The following is a 21812-nucleotide window of genomic DNA, read 5'->3' on the forward strand; positions in this document are numbered from 1 at the left end:
TTGAATTCCAGGCCTGCCGAGTGAGCTGTGGGGTGTGTGCTCTGTGTCTCTTTCTGGCTGAAGGGATCACCGGTTCTGTTCACTGGGGCTCTCACTGGCCTTTGTGTTGGAGTTGAACGTTGTGGGAGAAGAGGGAAACCATTTGAGGAAAGACTCTGATGATTTGTTAGAGAGAGGAAAGGGTGTCCAGACAGGTTAGATGAAATAATTTGGCGGGAAGACTAGAAAGGGGGGGATTCAATGGAGGGAGCTGCTGCTGCTGCTGCTGCTGCTAAGTGGCTTCAGTCGTGTCCAACTCTGTGCGACCCCATAGACGGCAGCCCACCAGGCTCCTCTGTCCCTGGGATTCTCCAGGCAAGAACGCTAGAGTGGGTTGCCATTTCCTTCTCCAGTGCATGAAAGTGAAAAGTGAAAGTGAAGTTGCTCAGTCGTGTCTGACTCTTCACAACCCTATGGACTGCAGCCTACCAGGCTCCTCCATCCATGGGATTTTCCAGGCAAGAGTACTGGAGTGGGTCGCCATTGCCTTCTCTGCAGTGGAGGGAGAGGGAGACCTAAATCAGCGTCAGGGAATTGAAAGAGTAAGGGCAGGAAACTCGTCAGTGCTGATGCAGCGCAAGGCCCATTAGACTCCGCTCGTTATGCACAGGGAACCTGGAGAGCAAGTGACCGTGTTTTGAACCTGCACGTGGTGGAATCTGCTGTGTCAGCACACTCAGAATAGGGATGGTAAGGGCGTCGTCACTGGAACCAAGTTCCGATTCCGTAGTGTGGCTGTTAGAGCATTTTGGGAGAGGAGAGGAAGTGATGGACCCTGATGTGGCTGTAAAGTGGGCTTTCAGTAGCCCTCAGATGTAAAGAGGGCTTCCCAGATGGCACAGTGGTAAAGAACCCGCCTGCCCATGCAGGGGATGCAGGATACGTGGGTTTGATCCCTGGGTCGGGAAGATCCCCTGGAGTAGGCCATGGTGACCCACTCCAGTATTCTTGCCTGGGAAATTCATTCCCTGGACAGAGGAGCCTGGTGGACTATAGTCCATGGGGTCACAAAGAGTCAGACACAACTGAGCGACTAAGCACAAACAGATGTAAAGAAGACAAGTGAACCAGAGGAAGGAGGACGTGTGACTCAGATGAAGTAAGTTTCACAAGCCTGTGGGACTCCGGTGCCAGCTCTTTGAGGGCTTGCGAAGTAGGTGAAGGCCACAAAGCTCACAGTTCTGTGTGCAGTCGGAACCAGGCGCGGAGGAAGGCACAGGCCTGCTCCTTGTGGTGAATGGCAAGATGAGATGTCTCTGTTCTTATCTCCATCAGGAGAATGATATTTCAATCTGGAACTGCATGAGATAGGAGGCAGTGGAGTGCCCAGCTGCTTCAAGTCCCTTCTGGGAGCCAGAACAGTGACCTTGTGTGATTCTGAAAGTTTACACATACATACCGCAGTCAGTATGATTTGCCAGATTGTGGAGAATCTATGTCATTGCCCTGCTATTAATGCAGAGAGTTTCCCTCCCCACAAATTTTCTCTTCTGACCATGAGGGACCTGGGCGAGAGGCAGAGAATTCTCTCAGAGCTGCACGGGCCTTGCTTTGTCACAGGCACTATGTCATGTCCTAGGAATTGTGGATGAAAAGGATACAGTCCTGTCCCTGGGTAAGTTTAACACTGTGGAAAGGGAGACCCACATTCATATATATGATAATAATAATCAAGTTTGCAGAGCGCCCCCAGAATAATAATGAATGCTTACGGGGGCTTCCCTGGGGACCCAGGATTAAGACTTCTCACTTCCAGTGCTTCCACTGCAAGGGGTTCAGTTTCAATCCCGCATGCCACACAGTGCAGGGAAAACAAAACAAAACATTAATTTCCCTCTTTAAAAAAACAGTGAATGCTTGTTGAGCGCTTATTACTTGAAGATTATTTAAAGATTACTCTTTAATATTTTAAATCAGTGGTTCTCAGAGTTTAGTCAGTCCATCAGCATCATCCTCTGGGAATCTGTTAGAAACGCAGATTCAGAACCTCACCCCAGACCTAAGACAGACAAAACCTCTAGAATGGAGCCTAGCAGTCTGGTTTAATAAGGTGATTCTGATGCAAGCAATTTGAGAACCACTATTTTAAGCCATTTAATCCTTACAACAACCTTACAACAACCCATTTAAAGAGATGGAAACAGAGGCACAAAGAAGTTAAATGATTTGTCCATGAATGTGGAACTTTTAAGTGGTACAGATGGGCTTTGAATCTAAGCAATGCGAATTCAGAGCTCTGCTCCTAACCATCAGGCAAGGCAGCGTCCTAGGAAAATAAGGTGCAATCCACAGAAGAAGGAGCCGTAAACTCCAAAAGGGGGAAAGATTTAAAGCAGTAAGACCAGATTTTTTTTGTGTCTTTGTTTATAAACATTTAATGAGAATTAGTTGTATGCAATGAATTATTTTAAACACTGTGGACGTGTATAAATATGAGTGGAACATAGACTCTATTTTAAGACTCTTACAGTGAATTAGGGACAATCCAGATGTAAGTATCTGGAACCTAAAGTGCTTTGAAGTAACCAAGAAATTTTTATGGGGCAGGGATTGAGGATTTGAGCGTGTGAATACGTTTTAACATAAACTGTTGTTGTTGTTCAGTCCCTCAGTCCTGTCTGACTCTTTGTGACCCCATGGACTGCAGCACGCCATGCTTTCCCTGTCCTTCACCATCTCCTGGAGTTTGCTCAAACTCATGTCCATTGAGTCGGTGATGCCATCCAACCAACTTGTCCTCTGTCATCCGCTTCTCCTCTTGCCTTCAATCTTTCCCAGCATCAGGTTCTTTTCAGGCTCTTAGCTTGTGGCCAAAGTATTGGAGCTTCAGCATCAGTCCTTCCAGTGAATATTCAGGATTGATTTCCTTTAGGATTGACTAGTTTGATCTCCTTGCAGTCCAAGGGACTCTCAAGAGTTTTCTCCAACACCATAGTTCAAAATATCCATTTTTCATTGTTCAGCCTTATTTATGATCCTACTCTTTCCATACATGACTACTGGAAAACCCATAGCTTTGACTAAACAGACCTTTATCGATAATGTAATGTCTTTGTTTTTTAATATACAGTCTAGGGTTATCATAGCTTTTCTTCCAAGGAGCAAGTGTCTTTTAATTTCATGGCTACAGTCATCATCTGTGATGATTTTGAAGCCCAAGAAAATAAAGTCTGTCACTGTTTCCCTTGTTTCCCCATCTATTTGCCATGAAGTGATGGGACCAGATGCCATGATCTTTGTTTTTTGAATGTTGAGTTTTAAGCCAACTTTTTCTCTCTCCTCTTTCACCTTCAAGAAGCTCTTTAGTTCTTGGTGGTGTCTTCTACATATCTGAGGTTATTGATATTTTCCCCAGCAATCTTGATTCCAGCTTGTGATTCATCCAGACTGGCATTTTGCCTGATGTACCCTGCATATAAGTTAAATAAGCAGGGTGACAGTATGCAGCCTTGATGTACTCCTTTCCCAATTTGGAACCAGTCTGTTGTTCCATGTCTGGTTCTGTTACTTCTTAACATGCATACAGGTTTCTTGGAAGGCAGGTAAGGTGGTCTGGTATTCCCATCTCTTGAAGAATTTTTCACGTTTGTTGTGATCCACACAGTGAAAGACTTTAGCATAATCAATGAAGCAGATGTTTTTCTGGAACTCTCTTGCTTTTTCTGTGGTCCAGTGGATGTTGGCAATTTGATCTCTGGTTCCTCTGCCTTTTCTAAATCCAGCTTGAATCTGATAGTTCTCTGTTCATGTACTGTTGAAGCCTAGCCTGGAGAATTTTGAGCCTTACTTTGTTAGCGTGTGAAAAGAGTGCAATTGTGCAGTAGTTTGAACATTCCTTGGCACTGCCTTTCTTTGGTATTGGAATGAAAACTGACCTTTTCCAGTCCTGTGGCCACTGCTGAGCTTTCCAAATTTGCTGACATATTGAGTACCGCACTTTCACAGCATCCTCTTTTAGGATTTGAAATAGCTCAGCTGGAATTCCATAAGCTAGTGAAAGCTCCACTAGCTTTGTTCCTAGTGATGCTTCCTATGGCCCCCTTGACTTTGCGCTCAAAAATGTCTGGCTCTAGATGAGTGATCACACAGTTGTGGTTATCTGGGTCATTAAGATCTTTTTTGTATAGTTCTTCTGTGTATTCTTGCCACCTCTTCTTAGTATCTTCTGCCTCTGTTAGGTCCATACTGTTTCTGTCCTTTATTGTGCCTGTCTTTGCATGAAATGTTCCCTTGGTATCGCTAATTTTCTTGAAGAGATCTCTAATCTTTCCCATTCTATTGTTTTCCTCTATTTCTTGGCATTGTTCACTTAGGAAGGCTTTCTTGTCTCTCCTTGTTATTCTTTGGAACTCTGCATTCAGATGCTTATATCTTTCCTTTTCTCCTTTGCCTTTCACTTCTCTTCCTTTCTCAGCTCTTTATAAAGCCTCCTCAGACAACTATAAACTGTATGGAAACAGCATAAACTGTATGGAAACTTAGATGAGAAGAAAGGGATTCCAAGCATAGAGGATACTGTGTGCAAGATTCAAATGTTTGAAACAAGGCGTATTCTGTATTACCATATAGATTAGTAATTCCTAGTTAAAAGTAGTTAGTGAAACTAATTGCTTTTGTTTGTTTTCGTCTTGGGAGCCAATAATTGTTTTGACCTATTTCTTGTGTTCATGTAATATGTCAGTGAAGGTGGAAATGTGTCTTAAACAATTTTGAAGGAAATAATCTTAAATGGCAGCAAAAGATTATTTGGTTCAAAATGAAAAAAATTCTTACTGATAACTGGTTACTGGAATATATTGCTAGGGAGATTACAGAGCTCCTCCTACTCTGTAAAATTTGATAATTTAGACCAGGATTGGTAAACTTTTCCTGTAGAAGGCCAGGTAAAAAATATTTTTGTTGGGAAAATGGCCAGAGGCCGGATATAAACGTGGGACACAGCTGTGTTCCGGTAACGCCATGAACCGAGCCCGGCAGCTGGGTTTGGACTGTGGCCCCTGATCCCTCCTGCCTCACATCACTAAGATGAAGGCTGCGGAATGGTCTGGAGACCTCCCGGTGTCCTGTCTGCTACTGTATTTCGGAGGTGCTCTGTATGGCTTGGGTGAGTAATTGAAAAATAAAAACTCGATCTAGTGTCTAAGTCTTCCTTCTGCCAGAGGACTGTACATCGTCACCTGTGTTGCTTTTTGCAGCTTTCAAAAACTTTTGTACGAATTAACAAGGAACATTAAAGAGACTGACTTATTTCCAGAGCTAACAAAGAGAAGATGGCTACTCCAAGATGTGTTTCTTTTGCACATTTTTGACTTGGCAATAGTATAGGAAAGGAAAAGTGAAAAAAATTACCTTTTGAAGACTCCACACAAAGTAACTGATTGAAGTCTTTTCCACAGCAAAGAAATAATTGGCATTCAAGTGGATCTTTGTTTTATTTATTTATTTTTTTTTCAGAATCATTTGGATCTTTGTTTTAAAGCAAGCACATTTATTATTCGGTGTTTAAAAATATGCTCTATATATGTTTGTATGTTTCACGTATGTGTGTGTGTTTGTGTGTGTGTGTTTCATATGCGACCACTTACAACAGAGTTGAGCAACTTGAGAAAGCAAGCTGGGAAGGATGGCAGAGATGGTGGTGGGTTTCATAGGTTTTGAGGGAGTGATATCCTGCCTTATTCTTTGGCCTGGGAGTCTGGGTCACCAGGTTATATGGCAGTGGGAGGGAGTCACCACTGGCTGTCCGGCCTCTGCTGTGCTCTGTAGAAGGTCCTAGATTGACAGAAAGTGGAAGTCCCTCTGGGGGTCTACAAGGCTGGTTGAGGAGAGATGAGCTACATATGCAGATGGAGCCAGGAGACACATCAGTGACAAATACTGAGAGTGTTTAGTGAAAGAGATTGGTCACAGGAGGCTCAAGGCTTGGGTGAGCTTTACACAGCATTTGTGTGGATTGAAGGAAGGGCAGAATGTGGAAATAAAAAGATATACAGAGGTCAGAGGTCGTGGCAAGGGCTTGGTCATGGAGGTGAGATTGCACACTGTTGGCAGAGTGAAAATTGGACCAGCTGTCTGGCTAGAGTGGGGAGTTTGCAGAAGAGACATGCAGCCAGGATTATGTAGACATTGAGAGACTGCCCACTTGGGTAAAGTCTTAGAATATTGTCTGTGAGTGCATAAAGAGCATAAATGTTTTAAAATCAACTTTACTTTTAATAACAAAGTAGTATGTAAGGAGACGTTTTAGGGAAGCTAATCCGATCTGTGTGAAGATGCTAGAGGCCAGAATGGTCAGGGGGCAAGGAGAGTCATTCTTTTGGCAGTCATTCTGGGCAGCCCAGGATGATGATGTTATGGAGAGAGTAACTTTTAGTACAGAAATAGAGGCTGTATTTTAAATAATATTTGAATGGTTTTTGAGGCTTTGTTTGTGGGGAGGAAGGAGGCTATTAAACATTTTTTATTTCACTTTGGAATAATTTCAGACTTAAATGTATAAATACTACAGACGAAGCCTTATAACCATTACCCAGCTTCCCCAAATGTTAACATTTTATGTAACCACAGTGCACTTGTCAATACCAGCATTGACACTCAAGTAGCTCAAATATAGACCTCATTCACTTCGTGCCAGCTGACCTGCTGAGGTCCTTATCCGTGTCCAGGCTGGCACTCAGGATCCGATTGTCTTCCCTTGTCAGTTTCCTTTGTTCTCCTCCAATCCAGGATAGATGCTCTGTTTTTCCTGGTCTTTCCTTACCTTGACAGTTTTTGCGGAGTATGAGCTAGTTATATTGAAGAATATCCCTCAGCTTGGAGTTGCGTGATGGTTTCTCATTAAATTATGGGATGCATTTTGACAAAAAATACCCCGAAAGTGTCTTTCTCAGGGTATCATATTATTAATAGCAGGCAAGTGATGTCAAGTCTCATGATTGGTGATAACTTTTATCACTTAGTTAAGAAGGATCTGCTAAGCTCCGCTGAAAAGTTACTATTCTTTCCTCTATTCCTTAATAGCTTGTGGGGAAACACTTTGACACTATGCAGCTGTCCTATATCTCAGTCGTACTTTTGTTCTCTCATTTTGGCACCCATTGATGAATCTTGCCTGCAACATTTAGCACTGTGTTCTTTGCCTAATTGTGGTATTCTTTGCCTCTTCTCGTTGCATTTAGTAATTGAAAGAATTCTGGAAGGAAGAGCTGTTTCCCCACTGTGCCCTCTGCCCCACGTTTGTTTATTCAGGGATTTAGATCAGTTTGGACTCCTGGGTATTTATCCTGCTGGTATAACAATACTTCCATTGTTTTGTGCTCAAGTCCTAGATAGGGCAGGTGGGAGCTTCTTCACATTGGCTGCTGAGAAAGGCGTTCATTTTGGAGTCCAGGTGTGACTGGGGGGGTTGATGTTACTGCAGGTAGGGAATTCAGTGACAAGTGGGGATAAGTAAGCTGCCAATTTAACTGCTGACCCCAAATCTTTAGTGACCTGCTTCCTAAATTGTAAAGGCTTTTCAGTGACTGTGTTAACCAAGGAAGCCACCCTGTAGCAGTTATGCTGTTGTTTGTACACACAATGAACAGAAAGATACTTTCCCAAGGAATGAAAAGAATCAAGTTGATGACATTTTGGGGTTTGTTTCCATGATACCTATTGTATATATTTTCCCAGAAGCTGCTGGTTCCTGCTGATTTATCTCCCTAGGCAGGCAAGATTGTGAAATATTTATAAGTATTCCTAAGCCCCACTTTAATTTTCTCCTTTGGCTTTTAAGTGGGGCAAACATGTTTATACTAGAAGAGAATCCTTCCATAGTGGGAAATGTAAATGAAGTCTGATGCTACAGATGCCATTAAAAGGGGGCTGTCCTTCCAGCAGGTGTGTAGGTAGGACGCCGCTCCGCAGACGTGAGGCTCCTTGGCTTAGGGCTATGTCTGGGATGGGGCTGGTAGAAAACACACACCACGAGAACAGGTGCAGGGTGCGATTTACTGCAACACTGACTCTTTGTTCTACACGAACCAGAGTCAGAAGCTCAGACACAGACCCCAGGGCTGTTGTTTGGATGGCCTGCACCTCTGCTGTGTGTAGATCTCCGGTGGGCATGTGAGGCGGAAGATGGCTGAGGAGTGCACCTAGCTTAATAGTGCAGGTGGGTGATGAGAGCTGCATATCACCGAGTTCAACCACTGGTTTTTTTTTAGTTTTTCTCAAACCAGAGTGCATTCAAGCTACCCTGAGGAGCTTGGAAAAAAAACCCATTCAGGCTGCACTCCTATAGGCTCTAATTCTGTGGACCTGACCTCCTGATTATTTCTTCAGGTTCCCTGATGGTTCTAATTTACATCCAGGGTTAAGTGCCTCTGGATGTAGCAGAGACAACTGTCTGTGACATCTTCATGCAGTCACATGTGCTTGCTTGTCACATGATTCTTAAATTGGCATATTCTGCATTATAAATGTATGGGGAAATAACTACAGACAGGCTTGACTTGCATGAACTTGGGTCAACTTCTTAAGCTCTTCAAGTCTAGCTTTACCATCTACAAAATGAGATTAATAATACCTCATAGTTTTTCCAAAGTTAAGCAGAATGTTGCATGTAAAATAATCAGTACAATCTCTAGCACACGGTACAAACACATTGATTATTTAGTAACCTGCAGCATGTTACAGTAGAGTGGTGACTTTGGAATCAGTCAAAATTTTCTTCCAGCCCTGGCTGTATAACTTTCCAGCTCTGGGACCTTAAGTGAATTCCCTAATTTCTCTGACCCTCAGGGCTCTTGTCTATAGATGTATGAACAGGTGGGTGCAGTTCCTAGCGTGGGAAAGGGCTTAAGCAAAAAGGCTGTGCTCAGTAAGTGTTTCTGCCACCTTCCCTCTCAGTCTGTTTTCTTATTATATCACAAGGCAGTGGAAAAATCTAATTTTGAGAACATCATTGACTTTGGTTTGGCCAGGGTGTATGGAGAAGATACTTTACAAATGGCCTTTGTGGATGTGAGTGACTTTGGGAGCATGACCCTTGGAGCCCTGAGGGATGGTTGGGTCTGAATTGGGACCAGAATCTGCAGATAGAGTTGGGGTGCCCTGCCCTGCACTTCCATATCAGTACTTGGCTCGTGTTTCCAGTTTGCATTATGCTGAACTTGTGATGGCCTTGTCCTTCTTAAGCCAGCATCCTGGCTGGGTGGGGTTCTGTCCTTTTTACCTGAATCAAGCTTTGCTTGAGGTGCAAAGGTATGCTGGGACTTAAAAGGACCCCCACCCCAGGTCTTGGAACTCTACTGCACAGCCTCTGTTATTGTAGTCCCTAGTCTCCTAACTCATGCATCCTCTAGTTGCTTATGGAACTTTTGACTTCTAAGTATACTTACCCGTTTTAACATCTTCATTTCTACTTTGTCAGCCAGAATGGGTAGAGGACAGTGGCTGAAGATGACAGAAGTTGTGTTGTGAGCTGAAGTCTTAATTTATCAACACATTGGGTAGTTCTTGTTGGTTCCTGTTTGTAATAGATCAGGTCATACTTCTGTGGTGATTGAAGTGATTCAGTCTTTTTCTTTTCATTTCTCTCTCCCCTTGTAGCCTAAGTTTTTTAATTCAATCCAAGAAGAACATTAAGACATTAAGACATGTCCTTTAAGAGCTGATTAAAAAATGTGCGTTAAGTCCAGTGTTGCTAAAATGTTTAATTTAGACCCAGCCTCACAGACTATTCTAGTTTAACTTTAGTGGGCACTTAACTTAGAAAAAAATAGAAATAATACATGATTGCTTTCCAGTTATCCTTCTGAGCTATGCCATTTTTTTTTTTTTCCTGGAAGTTCATTTATGAATAGTAAAGGGTTGCAATTTTCTAACACATGTCTAAAATATGGGATTTGCATGGAATCATTTAGGGAATCATTCTTTATGGTTCATTAAATTGGAAAGGAGAAGAAATTTGAATTAAAGTCTAATTTCATTTGTATTGTTACTAGTCTTGTCTCTATGGTCTGTATAAAGTCCTGTGTAAAAGACTCATTGCATCTACCTTAAGTAATTCTAGGAAATTGGAGATAAAGGGGAGAAAAGAATCATCTCATCTGGGCATTCTATTTGAGATATCATGGTGAGAACCACTGAGAAGAGGACCCTTCATCAATTGGACCAGCCACCCAAGATTATAGAGAAAATTGACGGGAAATTGGGAAGAAGAAAGAGACCTCTTATGGGTTTAAAGTGTTCTTTAGATCCTGTGTCTTTCAGTAAATTGATCTCTAAATTAGAGGATGGTATCTTGTTCACATGTCTGTTTCTGGAGCTCCCGTGTTGCCAGAATAGGAGCTCAATAGGTGCTTCATAAGGAGTGTAAGGAAAGCCAGTCGCCACAGGAGTGGTGAGATGAGGCTCAGAAATGCTGAGAGGAGAAACAAAACTGAGGGAGTCCAGGGTGGAATGAGAACAGCTGAGTATTGGGTACCATGGAAAGAAGGTTGAGTGGAGAAGGCGCATCATCAGTGTTTCTTGTGCTGCTCTTTCAGGGAACGGCTGGGAGGGAAAGTTCGTGAGGGGCTTTAGAGCAGTGATTCTCGGAGTCCTGTAAGTTGGCCCATGGCATTCTCCCAGTAAAACTCCATGACAGTCCTTTCACAAGGTCTGTGAAAAAATGGGCTGATGGATGGTCAGTTCCTCCATGTTCTTTTTTAATATGTCTTTGGCACTTGCAATTTTTAGTCATAAAGTGGTCTCAAAAAAAAAAAAAAAAGTACAGGCTTATGGTAGTTATTTTCAGCTGAACAAATCAGTCCTTTCTTGTACTGTTTGAGAGCTGCTGTCTGGAACATTTAGGAAACACAGCTCCCTGGGGACGAGTCGAGAGCAGGCTCCTGAGGCGTTTCTGACAACAAATCTAGGCATTGTGTGCCGTCAAAGGCAGTTCCTGATCGATTCCCTGTGGGCTGGGAGCTCATCTAACACTGTTGTCTAGTCGGCATGGAAGGATCCCATGGCTTTATTGGCTCACCTTACCAATCTTTTGTAACAAGCCACCCACAGGGGAAGTTTCTGTGAAATGGAATTGTGCAAGTATAACACTAGTGTCAAGACAGCCAGATTGGGGCTGGCAGCAGAGAGAAAGGAAGCCGTTTGCTTTCTTTTGTGGAAGTGCCCCCACCTAAGTCTTCAGAGCTTGTTTCTACCTGGAAGCCTTCTTTTTAACTAGATCATGTGACGTAGTTGCTTTTCTGAGCTGATTTAGGCAATTAGATGAGTAATAAAGATTGTCAGTTATGGCCTGCCATATTGACTTTTAAAAGGCTGTTTAGGGGGAAAAAATCACTTATGATGATTCATCTTCAAATTATAAATCTGGTGTAGCTGCAAATTTCACACTGTTCAGTATTTCAGTGAGTGAGTACAAATGCCTAGGCTCAGATGTCAAAAGGCCTAGGAAGGGCCAGTTGGGAATGTGTATAGACTAGACCAGAAGGGGGGAGTGGATATTTTATTTTAATACATGATAATTAAAAATGGCCTGTCTGGGGCTTCCCTGAGTGGTTCAGTGGTAAAGAATCCACTTACTAATGCAGAAGACACAGGTTTGACCCCTGGTTGTGCGGGAAGGTCCCGTATACCCCGAAGCATCTACGCCTGTGCGCCACAGCTATTGAGCCTGTGCTCTAGAGCCCGGGAGCCGCAGCTACTGAACCGTGCACACCCTAGAGCTTCTGTTCTGCAGCAGGAAAAGCCACTGAAATGAGAAACCCGGGCACACAACTACACAGTAGCCCCCGCTCGCTGCAACTAGAGAAAAACCCTCGCAACAGTCAAGAACCAGCACAGCCAAAAATAAGTAAATAAATAAAATTATTCGTAAAAAAATTAAAAATGGCCTACCTTAAACAATTTCTGGATTGTTTGGCAGCACCCACTCGATGGACATGAGTTTGCGCAAGCTCCAGGAATTGGTGATAGACAGGGAAGCCTGGCGGGCTGCAGTCCATGGGGTCGCAGAGAGTCGGACATGACTGAGCCACTGAACTGAACTGCCTGAAACAATTTTTAGGGTGGGGTTGGGGAGCCATTGCAAGTCTTTGGCAGAGTACCAACTGACATTTCTGGATACAGAGTCCATATATTTATTTCGGTTTAATTAGAAGATAAGTAATATGGGAGCTGTGTGGAGTGGGCCAGAGGGAAATTCTGCCATCAAGTCTGGTAGAAGTTTCAGAGGCTGGAAGGCCCTGAGTGGCAGGGAATGTTCTGTAAGTGAGTCTAAGAAGTGGAGGAGGCAGACAAAAAACTATGGGATCTCAAAAGATAGCAAGCTTCAGAATAGAAGTGTAAAGAACTTTTAAACATAGGGTTGGGAGCTCAGTAAATGTTCATTTCTCTGTTCTTTTTCCTAAACCGCAACAGGAAAACATAATAGTTTTCTATTGTGCTTAAATACATGTGGGTGATGGGGCCGCTTAGTGGATTGTTAGGTAGGAAAAATTAGCTCCTACAATTCAAATCATTCAGCAAATACTCAGTTGATACAGAGATATAAATAATCTGCAATAATAGAAAAGTTCAACACTTTGGTGCACAGCTGTGTGCTAAAGCCTGTGAAAGCAAAGACGGATAAGCTGCCAGCTCTCCCTCAAGGAGCTTATGGATTAGTTGGGCAAATGCACGTGTGGAAGGCCAGCCAGTAAGGCAGAGCACCCTGGAGCTGCCCCAGAAATAGTCAGAAACAAGGAGCTCCAAAGAGGGACAGATCCCAGTGGAGGGGGACGGAGCCTCACCCAGCAGGTGACTGCACAGACCTGGGCTTCACTGGGGTTCAGGGCCATGTCAGGGAAGGTGAGGGCTTTCTGATGTGGAGAAGGGTATGAGCAGAGGCAGGTATGTGTTGTAGGTTCTTCTGATAAGTGGATTTTATGTTAAATCACAGAAGCCATGTGGGGAGGTAGAGGGAAAATACTAGAAATCTTCTGGAGGCCAACTCTGGTGGGCCCAGAAGGGCAGGCAGGGGTTTTTCACTGACTCCTGTAAGCAAGGAGAGACCCACCCTCAGTTGAGGGGGCTACACAGGGACTTTTGTTCACCTGAGGTTTGCAGGATGGCCTGAGAGGGTATGATGGGAGCCTGGGGAAATCCATTGAGAGGCTGAAACAGCAGTCCAGGGGTGCACGGATGAGAGCTGGAATTAGACCGATGAAAGGGAAAATGGAAGGGAAAGGCGAAGTGGTATCAAAATCATGTTGAGAATAAAGCAACACAGACACAAACACCCGTTGTTCTGTTGCAGTTTTTAAAGCCATGGAAGCCATTCCGATAGCATATCCTGTCCCATTGGAGTGAATGTTGACCAGATATTTACCTTGAATGAGAATAAAGATGTTAACCCTCTGTGGCCATTGACGTTTTTTGGCTTGGACAATTCCTGGACTTCCCACGGTTGCATGTATTGTGTCTTAATGGTACAGTCGTACCACAAAACTGGTTCTAATTTTTCCCTTTTCTTTCCTTCCAAATAGACTCTATCAAGAAGAATTTCCAATCCATACCTCGAACATACTCCATCCCAGGTATGATTCTTTTCTGCCTTACAGCATCTCGGAAACAATAGTTCACAAATCCCAGTGTAGTACTTGCTAGTTAGAAGTCTGCCCTTTGCTCCTGATCACGCCGTCTCCTTCACGTGGAATGACATGGCCAAAGGTGTTTGGACTGTTCTGATAACTGTCATGTAGAAAGATGTTCACTAAATAAGGGAAAAAAACTTCCCCCACTTTCCAAGTCCTTTACATGAATGTGTTATGAATATGGTAGAGTTCGTATATAATAGAAATATTTTCTATTTGCTGAATGATAGAAATGCTGTATTTAAAAAATAAGGGATGTTTTACTCTGAAAACTTTGTGAAAAGGGGGATTATTTATAGGTATCTAATAGTAGAAGGTCCCTGGATACTTACCGAGACAAGGTGGGGCTGCCTTCATTGTGTTGTTAAAAAATCGGCTGACAGGGTTGTGTATTTTAGAAAGATAGGAGACTGTGAGCTCTGTGAGGACAGAACCTTTGGTCTTGCCCACCACTGCGTCCCCAGCATCTAGAGTGGGGCTGACCGCTGCTCCGTGTTTTTGAATGACTCAGGGTCAGGATTAGTCAGGTAGTAGTTGGCTGGCTTAAGTATTTTTTTTTAATGGGTCTAGCATGTTAAAAATAAAATCACTTCCTGTCCTTCTCATCTTCTCATTAGGTTGTGTTTAGGAGGTGATAGTATTAAGGATAAAATTAAGGGAGTATAAGGATGGGATTGGAGTGTTCGGGATTAAGTTATAGTCAATATATTATCAATTGTTTGCCTTGGGAAAAGATAAAAATATTCTGTCAAAACTTTGTGGGTGCAAAAAGAGTTCAGCAAGAAACAAGTGAACAGATGTAAGCATGCACCCTCAATATATCTTCATTTTCATGAGCCTTTACTTAGGAAGAGAGTTCATTTCATTTCCTTTGTGAGGCAACATTGCCCTGTGGATGAAGCAGCCGGTTACAGAGAAAGGAGGTAGTTTATAAAGTGGGACATAGCCTTCTCCAGATCTAAGGGATACCCTCCTTCATCCTCCAAGATTCAGAGATGCATACAGGCAAATCAGAAGATTAAAAGAAGAAGTTATGTGAAATTTTTATCTGCTAGATGCAATCATGAAGTAGATGAACCCAGGATGCTTGGAATTAACTATGAACTTTGCAGTTGAGTGAAGCTTAAAAGCAAAGCAGACAGCAGCCTGGTATCAAATTATATCATGGTGCGAGATGCTCACTAGATAGGAAAAAATTTAATTTTCCCATCTTCCAACATGTTTATATGTTTGTATTATCAATATGGGAGAATTCATATAAAAATGTTCTTCAGTTTGCTGTATTGATAGACACATTGTATATAAAGAAAAAAAACAGGTATTTTGCCCTGGAAATTTTTTGTAAAAGGAAATTATTTACAGTTAAAGCAGTTTAGCATTTGGAAAGTAGTTGTTATAGCCTAATAGCTTAAATGGTCCAACAGCAAAAATAAATAGAATAGGTACTTACGTAGCTATTATCTTAGCTATGTATGTAAGATATAAGTGTTTTAAGCTTAGGGACTTGGCCGTAATTTTTCTGTATAGTGTGTCATTGGCAGCTCACAAATTGTCACATTGTTGTTCTGAATTCTCAGTGAATCTTTTGTCTTTTCTATGTAGATTTATGGGGAGAATTCTTCTTGTGCAGGAAGAGCATTGCGGAATATTATCATCGTTCAGGCAGCTGACCTGATAAAGGACAGAGCGAACCTCAAGGGGTTTTATAGGTAACACAGTTTCCTAACACCTTGTCAGAAATTCTCCTTGAGAAAAAAAAAAAAAAAACTGAAAACGTGTTAAAGTCATAACCTTGATCACAGAGAGATGGGCTATTATGAGGAGTAGGAGGGTTGCTGGGTTTGAAGTGTCTGCTTGGGAGATTGGTGGTGACTTCTCTCTTAATTAAACGAGCTGAGTGTTGGACAGCTGGACTCCTGGTCTGAAGATCAGGCGAGGAATGCTCAGCTGCAGGTGTGCATAGGCTCCTGAGAGTCTGCTCTGCTTCCTCAAAGATACGATGTTATATAATGTTTTTATTGGGCGTGTGCTGTGCTGGGCCTTCTGTAAATACAGGTCCCCTCCACCAGAGCTCTGTGAGGATCCTTTGGAGGTCCCTGGGGGAGAGCGCCACTACTCTGACTCTCCAGGTGGGAGTGAGCTGCCCCTTCAGGAGCTTCGGGGTTGGGGAGGGCCAGGTGGGCATAGGGATGGCGCTTCTTTGCCTTGGCAGGTGAATAAGGGTGGAGGTGTTAGAGTAAACGGATGGGCATATGGTCAGCTTAAAGTACATCTGGACCAAGAAGATGGTCACGGAGAAAGTTCAGGGCACATGTCTTCATTTCATGGAGCGATTTAAAGAAATAACAAAAGTGAATGACCAGCTTTTTATGAATATTTTTCCAAGTAAAGGTATTAAGCCACAGCAAACAATACTAAAACTACAAAAATAAACAGAGAAAGAACCACTATCATTTATTATCATTATTTGTTCTTGCAGAGATGAGATTACAATACCATGAAGAACAGGAAAGAACACTCAGAACAAATGATGCCAAAAAAAAGTAGGAAAGGTTCTCAGAATAAAGACGTTTCTTTGAGTTAACTAAGTTTAGCTTTATCACCATCTCCTTATGGTATTTTCCTTTTTTTCCACTTGCCACAGATGGGAAAAATTTCATCATGGCCTAGATTTGGGGGGAGAGTGCTTCCTAACCTGTTTGAGTAAGAAGACCCCCCATTTTCTATTGAGGCATAGTTTACATACAGTAAAATGCACAAATCTAAGGGTACTGATGGATGAATTTTTAATTATGACACATACCTATGTGTCTGCTATCTTCAGCAAGATCTAGGAGGTTTTCACACCCCAGATGATGTCTTCATGTCCCATCCCTATCAGTAACTGTCCTAGGCCGACAACTTGTTTCTAATAAAAAACTTGGCAGGATCTGTAATCTTAGGCACCACTGAGCAACTACATAGTGGAGATGAGAGAACTACAATGAATTAACACTTTAAAATCCCATGTTTAATTAATCTTACTAGTATTTATGTAGGTTTTGACACCTTCCACATAGGTTAGACATGATTTATTCTGTTGAGAAACAGTGTTTTTGTGTATATAGAATTGTGAATCTCTTTAAAAAGCTCCCGGATCACTCCACCCACTTCCTCCCATAACGAATTCAAGCCCCTAAGTCTGAAAATTACTAGCTTAGGGCCCAGGTCAAGTGGTTGCAACATGTGGCTGGGATAGGAGCTGTGAGTATAGTTGCATTGCTGCTGCTGCTGCTAAGTCATGTCAGTCGTGTCCAACTCTGTGCGACCCCATAGATGGCAGCCCACCAGGCTCCCCCGTCCCTGGGATTCTCCAGGCAAGAACATTGGAGTGGGTTGCCATTTCCTTCTCCACTGCATGAAAGTGAGAAGTGAAAGTGAAGTCGCTCAGTCATGTTCGACTCTTAGCGACCCCATGGACTTCAGCCCGCCAGGCTCCTCCGTCCATGGGAGTTTCCAGGCAAGAGTACTGGAGTGGGTCACCAGTGCCTTCTCTACTTCATGTAAAATCTCTCTCTCTCTTTTTTGTTTCTTTAATAGATGATAGTATCAACTGTAGACAAGTCTAATTTTTTTTTCTTAAAAACTAAAACTGCCTGCACAAGCATACCTCAGAGGTACTGTGGGTTTGGTTCCAGACTACCCCAGGGCAATGAGGAGCACAGTAAAATGGGTCACATGGACTACTGTGTTTCCCAGGGCATGTAACAGTTGTTATACTGTAGTCTATTAAGTGTACAATTGCATTATGTCTAAAAATAATATTTGTCCCTTAATTTAAAAGATACTTTATTGCTAAAACTTGCTAACCATCATCTGAGTCTTCAGCAAGTCATCATCTTTTTGTTAGTGGAGGGTTTGAAATGTTGTGAGAAGTACCAAAAACAGAGACACAAAGTGAGCAAATCCCGTTGCAAAAATGGCACTGATAGCCTTGCTATATTTAGCTTGCCACAAGCCTTCAGTTTGTAACATAATATCTGTAAAGGACAGCAAAGTAAAGTGCAATAAAACGAGGTCTGCTTATGTCAGTCTTGGGGCCTAGTTGTGAGCAGACTCATAGGATTCATTTTCGCTCCTGCATAAGGCTGTCTATAGGACTGGTCCTTGCTCTCAGTTTTGTTCCTGATTGGATATAGACTGAGAAAGAATTGGAAGATGTACATTAATCAGGTTCATGGAAAAGAACCACCCATCCAAGCAAGAGCACACTTTGTGTTTATTGAGAGTAGAATGTGGCGAAAGTCTAAGGACTGATTAATGCTCTGGGTTTAGAGACAAAGTGCTAATACGATAACATCAAATTGCCAACATCCGCTGGATCATTGAAAAAGCAAGAGAGTTCCAGAAAAACATCTATTTCTGCTTTATTGACTATGCCAAAGCCTTTGACTGTGTGGATCACAATAAACTGTGGAAAATTCTGAAAGAGATGGGAATACCAGACCACCTGACCTGCCTCTTGAGAAACCTGTATGCAGGTCAGGAAGCAACAGTTAAAACTGGACATGGAACAACAAGACTGGTTCCAAATAGGAAAAGGAGTAGGTCAAGGCTGTATATTGTCACCCTGCTTATTTAACTTCTATGCAGAGTACATCATGAGAAATGCTGGGCTGGAAGAAGCACAAGCTGGAATCAAGATTGCCGGGAGAAACATCAATAACCTTAGATATGCAGATGACACCACCCTTATGGCAGAAAGTGAAGAGGAACTCAAAAGCCTCTTGATGAAAGTGAAAGTGGAGAGTGAAAAAGTTGGCTTAAAGCTCAACATTCAGAAAACGAAGATGATGGCATCCGGTCCCATCACTTCATGGGAAATAGATGGGGAAACAGTGGAAACAGTGTCAGACTTTATTTTTCTGGGCTCCAAAATCACTACAGATGGTGACTGCAGCCATGAAATTAAAAGATGCTTACTCCTTGGAAGGAAAGTTATGACCAACCTAGATAGCATATTGAAAAGCAGAGACATTACTTTGCCAACAAAGGTCTGTCTAGTCAAGGCTATGGTTTTTCCTGTGGTCATGTATGAATGTGAGAGTTGGACTGTGAAGAAAGCTGAGCGCCGAAGAATTGATGCATTTGACCTGTGGTGTTGGAGAAGACTCTTGAGAGTCCCTTGGACTGCAAGGAGATCCAACCAGTCCATTCTGAAGGAGATCAGCCCTGGGATTTCTTTGGAAGGAATGATGCTGAAGCTGAAACTCCAGTACTTTGGCCACCTCATGCGAAGAGTTGACTCATTGGAAAAGACTCTGATGCTGGGAGGGATTGGGGGCAGGAGGAGAAGGGGACGACAGAGGATGAGATGGCTGGATGGCATCACTGACTCAATGGACATGAGTCTGAGTGAACTCTGGGAGTTGATGATGGACAGGGAGGCCTGGCGTGCTGCGATTCATGGGGTCGCAAAGAGTCGGACACAACTGAGCAACTGAACTGAACTGAGGCTGAGTCATTTTCATTTGTCTGGTGGTAAATTGAGGCAGAGTACCACATGAGAATTACTTGCACAGTTTTGATGTTTTCCATTCATTTGGTAGTATAGGAAAAATCATACTACTTTTTTTGAGCCTTCATGTAAGTCTCTAAATACCACTGTCCCATTGAATGAGATGAGAGTCTGCCTGTACTGCTATGAACTGATGACTAAAACTGTAACTGGAGACAGAAGGAGGCCAAGAAAAACCAAGTATTCGCCCTCAGAGATTAGTAAAGTTCTTATTTGCTGTGGCAATCACATTGACCTTGGAGCCATCACCTCCATATCATAATGTTCCTATCTAGCATTGCAGCATTGGTGAGGTCTCTGTGTACTCAGAACAACTTCTGGATTCAGTACAAGACTGAAGATAGGTGGGGAGTAAGAACTGCCGTGGGTGTTCACACTCCTCCCTTCCATGCATCTCTGATTTCTCCACCACCCTCCTCGAAGTCCTGTCGATTCAGGGATTTAAAGTGGATTGTTGCTGACCTGGTCCACAAGTCAAGGAGGTTGTTGGTTAACTGCAGTGGCCACTCACCTCATTTTGTATTGTTGTTCAGTTGCCAAGTCGGGTGCGACTCTTTGCGGCCCTGTGGACGGCAGCACATCAGCCTTCCCTGTCCTTCACTATCTCCAGAGCTGGTGAATTGGTGGTATTAGTGATAGTGTCTGTCTTTATCCCAGTGATATTTTCCCTGGTGCAAATGGATTTTCGAAAGCAATTCGAAACACAATATGATAAATTGCAGGTGGGGGTAGAAAGAGATTGTGCACAACTGCAACAGTAGCTTACTCTGAGAGCAGGAGCTTGATTATTAATACCTACACGTGACAGCAGTCATGGCTATACCGTGTTTGAGCAAATCGACTCAGTCCTGTCCACCACGCTCTCCTCCCCGCCTCCGACACAGAGCAAGTCTTTCCGGTTGAGAAGGTAGGGCTGGGTCCCGGGTCCCACCTGGCAGCCCATTAGACATGAGGGCTCTGAGGCTGTACCCAGCCACACTGCACCAGAATCCTCATGTTAACAAGGTCTCCCAGATGACTCCCACTCAACACAGTCATAGGAAGCCCTGCTCTGGGAAACGTCTTCCTGATCACCTGTGAGGAAACAAGCCAGTGAGTCTGTCTAGTCACCGTTTGCAGTTTGAAAGTTTAGTTTGTTTAGTAAATGTTTTGTTGTATCCTGCCACTTTCCAGGTGGTGTCAGACAGAACAGGCTGAGGAGCCATATGAGGAGCCATATTCTCATTGTTAGGAGAATGAGGATTAAGATGATAAAAGTGCTTTACAAGCCCAAAGATGCTGGCTAATTGATAGAGGTGTTGAGGAATTAACACTTTGAGGATTTACTAATGAAAGTGTCCTATGGAATTAGAAGTTAATATTGACAGTTTGATCTAATTGCCTGTTTTGTTGCAATCTGTTTTCTTGTATTGTTTTAAAAAAATCCATTTATTTGACTGTTACTCTTTCTTTTGTCTTACTGCTAACCTGCAACTGGATTTGTACAGTTGGTACAACTTAGAATTGCCTTAATGATCTCAGAGTAACTTTCAAATCTTTACCCAAGAAAGTGATATTTTAACTAAAGCTAGAATAGTTGTTCAGATATCTCAGCAGAAATGTTTATACTTTATTTTTCCACCATCCAAGAAAATAAAGTATCTCATGGCATTTCTTCATTCTGTTGGTTACTGAGTGATTTCTAGGTATTTGTGATTATGCCAGTCATAAAAGATAGGCAATATTTTTTTGTTCTAGAAATGCAAATAAATGTTGGCATTTTTTTGGTCCTTAAATAAAAAATATAGGAGAAAGATAGTCATTTTCGTGATGCAGGTATTTAAAAAAACATTTTGATGTGACTTTTTTCATATGGGAGAGTAGGTTTCAATGAAATTTCTGCATAATTAACCTTATTTCAGAAAGTTTTCTTTATTTGGTTTTTCATCTGAGGCTGATAAAGATGCAAAGGTAGGCATGAAAATACTGCTTGTAATACCCAGATTAGGGCATTCTTTGAATACAGCTGTGTATTTTAAGATGGATTATAGAAAGTATTTCTTCAGGTGGTTAGCAGAATCCATCATCCAGGTTTGTGGGTTTATGATCCAGGCTGCTTGGTGGATTGCTTAGACTATCAGTCAGTCAGTCAGTTCAGTCGCTCAGTCGTGTCCGACTCTCTGCGACCCCATGAACCGCAGCACGCCAGGCCTCCCTGTCCATCACCAACTCCTGGAGTTCACTCAGACTCTTGTCCGTTGAGTCAGTGATGCCATCCAGCCATCTCATCCTCTGTCGTCCCCTTCTCCTCCTGCCCCCAATCCCTCCCAGCATCAGGGTCTTTTCCAATGAGTCAACTCTTCACATGAAGTGACCAAAGTACTGGAATTTCAGCTTTAGCATCAGTCCTTCCAAAGAAATCCCAGGGCTGATCCCCTTTAGAATGGACTGGTTGGATCTCCTTGCAGTCCAAGGGACTCTCAAGAGTCTTCTCCAACACCACAGGTCAAAAGCATCAATTCTTCGGCGCTCAGCTTTCTTCACAGACTATATTAACAGTCAAATTTATTGTTCTTTGAGACAAATATTAGGTTTAATCTCTGTTTGAAGAGTAG

At 42.7% G+C, this 21812-nt stretch overlaps 1 protein-coding gene across 3 annotated transcripts in view; it reads left to right on the forward strand.

The window, feature by feature from the left end:
• Positions 1-21812, forward strand: part of RAPGEF5 (Rap guanine nucleotide exchange factor 5) — a 256576-nt gene that overhangs the window by 51354 nt on the left and 183410 nt on the right. For all 3 annotated transcript variants that reach the window (XM_027539948.1, XM_027539946.1, XM_027539947.1), the window contains exons 2-3: positions 13554-13604; positions 15264-15370. In XM_027539948.1, the coding sequence (XP_027395749.1) occupies positions 13554-13604; positions 15264-15370 (158 nt within the window). The remainder of the gene's footprint in view (positions 1-13553; positions 13605-15263; positions 15371-21812) is intronic.

The sequence above is a fragment of the Bos indicus x Bos taurus genome, chromosome 4, assembly GCF_003369695.1.
Source record: "Bos indicus x Bos taurus breed Angus x Brahman F1 hybrid chromosome 4, Bos_hybrid_MaternalHap_v2.0, whole genome shotgun sequence".
In the NCBI taxonomy this organism is placed as follows: Eukaryota; Metazoa; Chordata; class Mammalia; order Artiodactyla; family Bovidae; genus Bos; species Bos indicus x Bos taurus.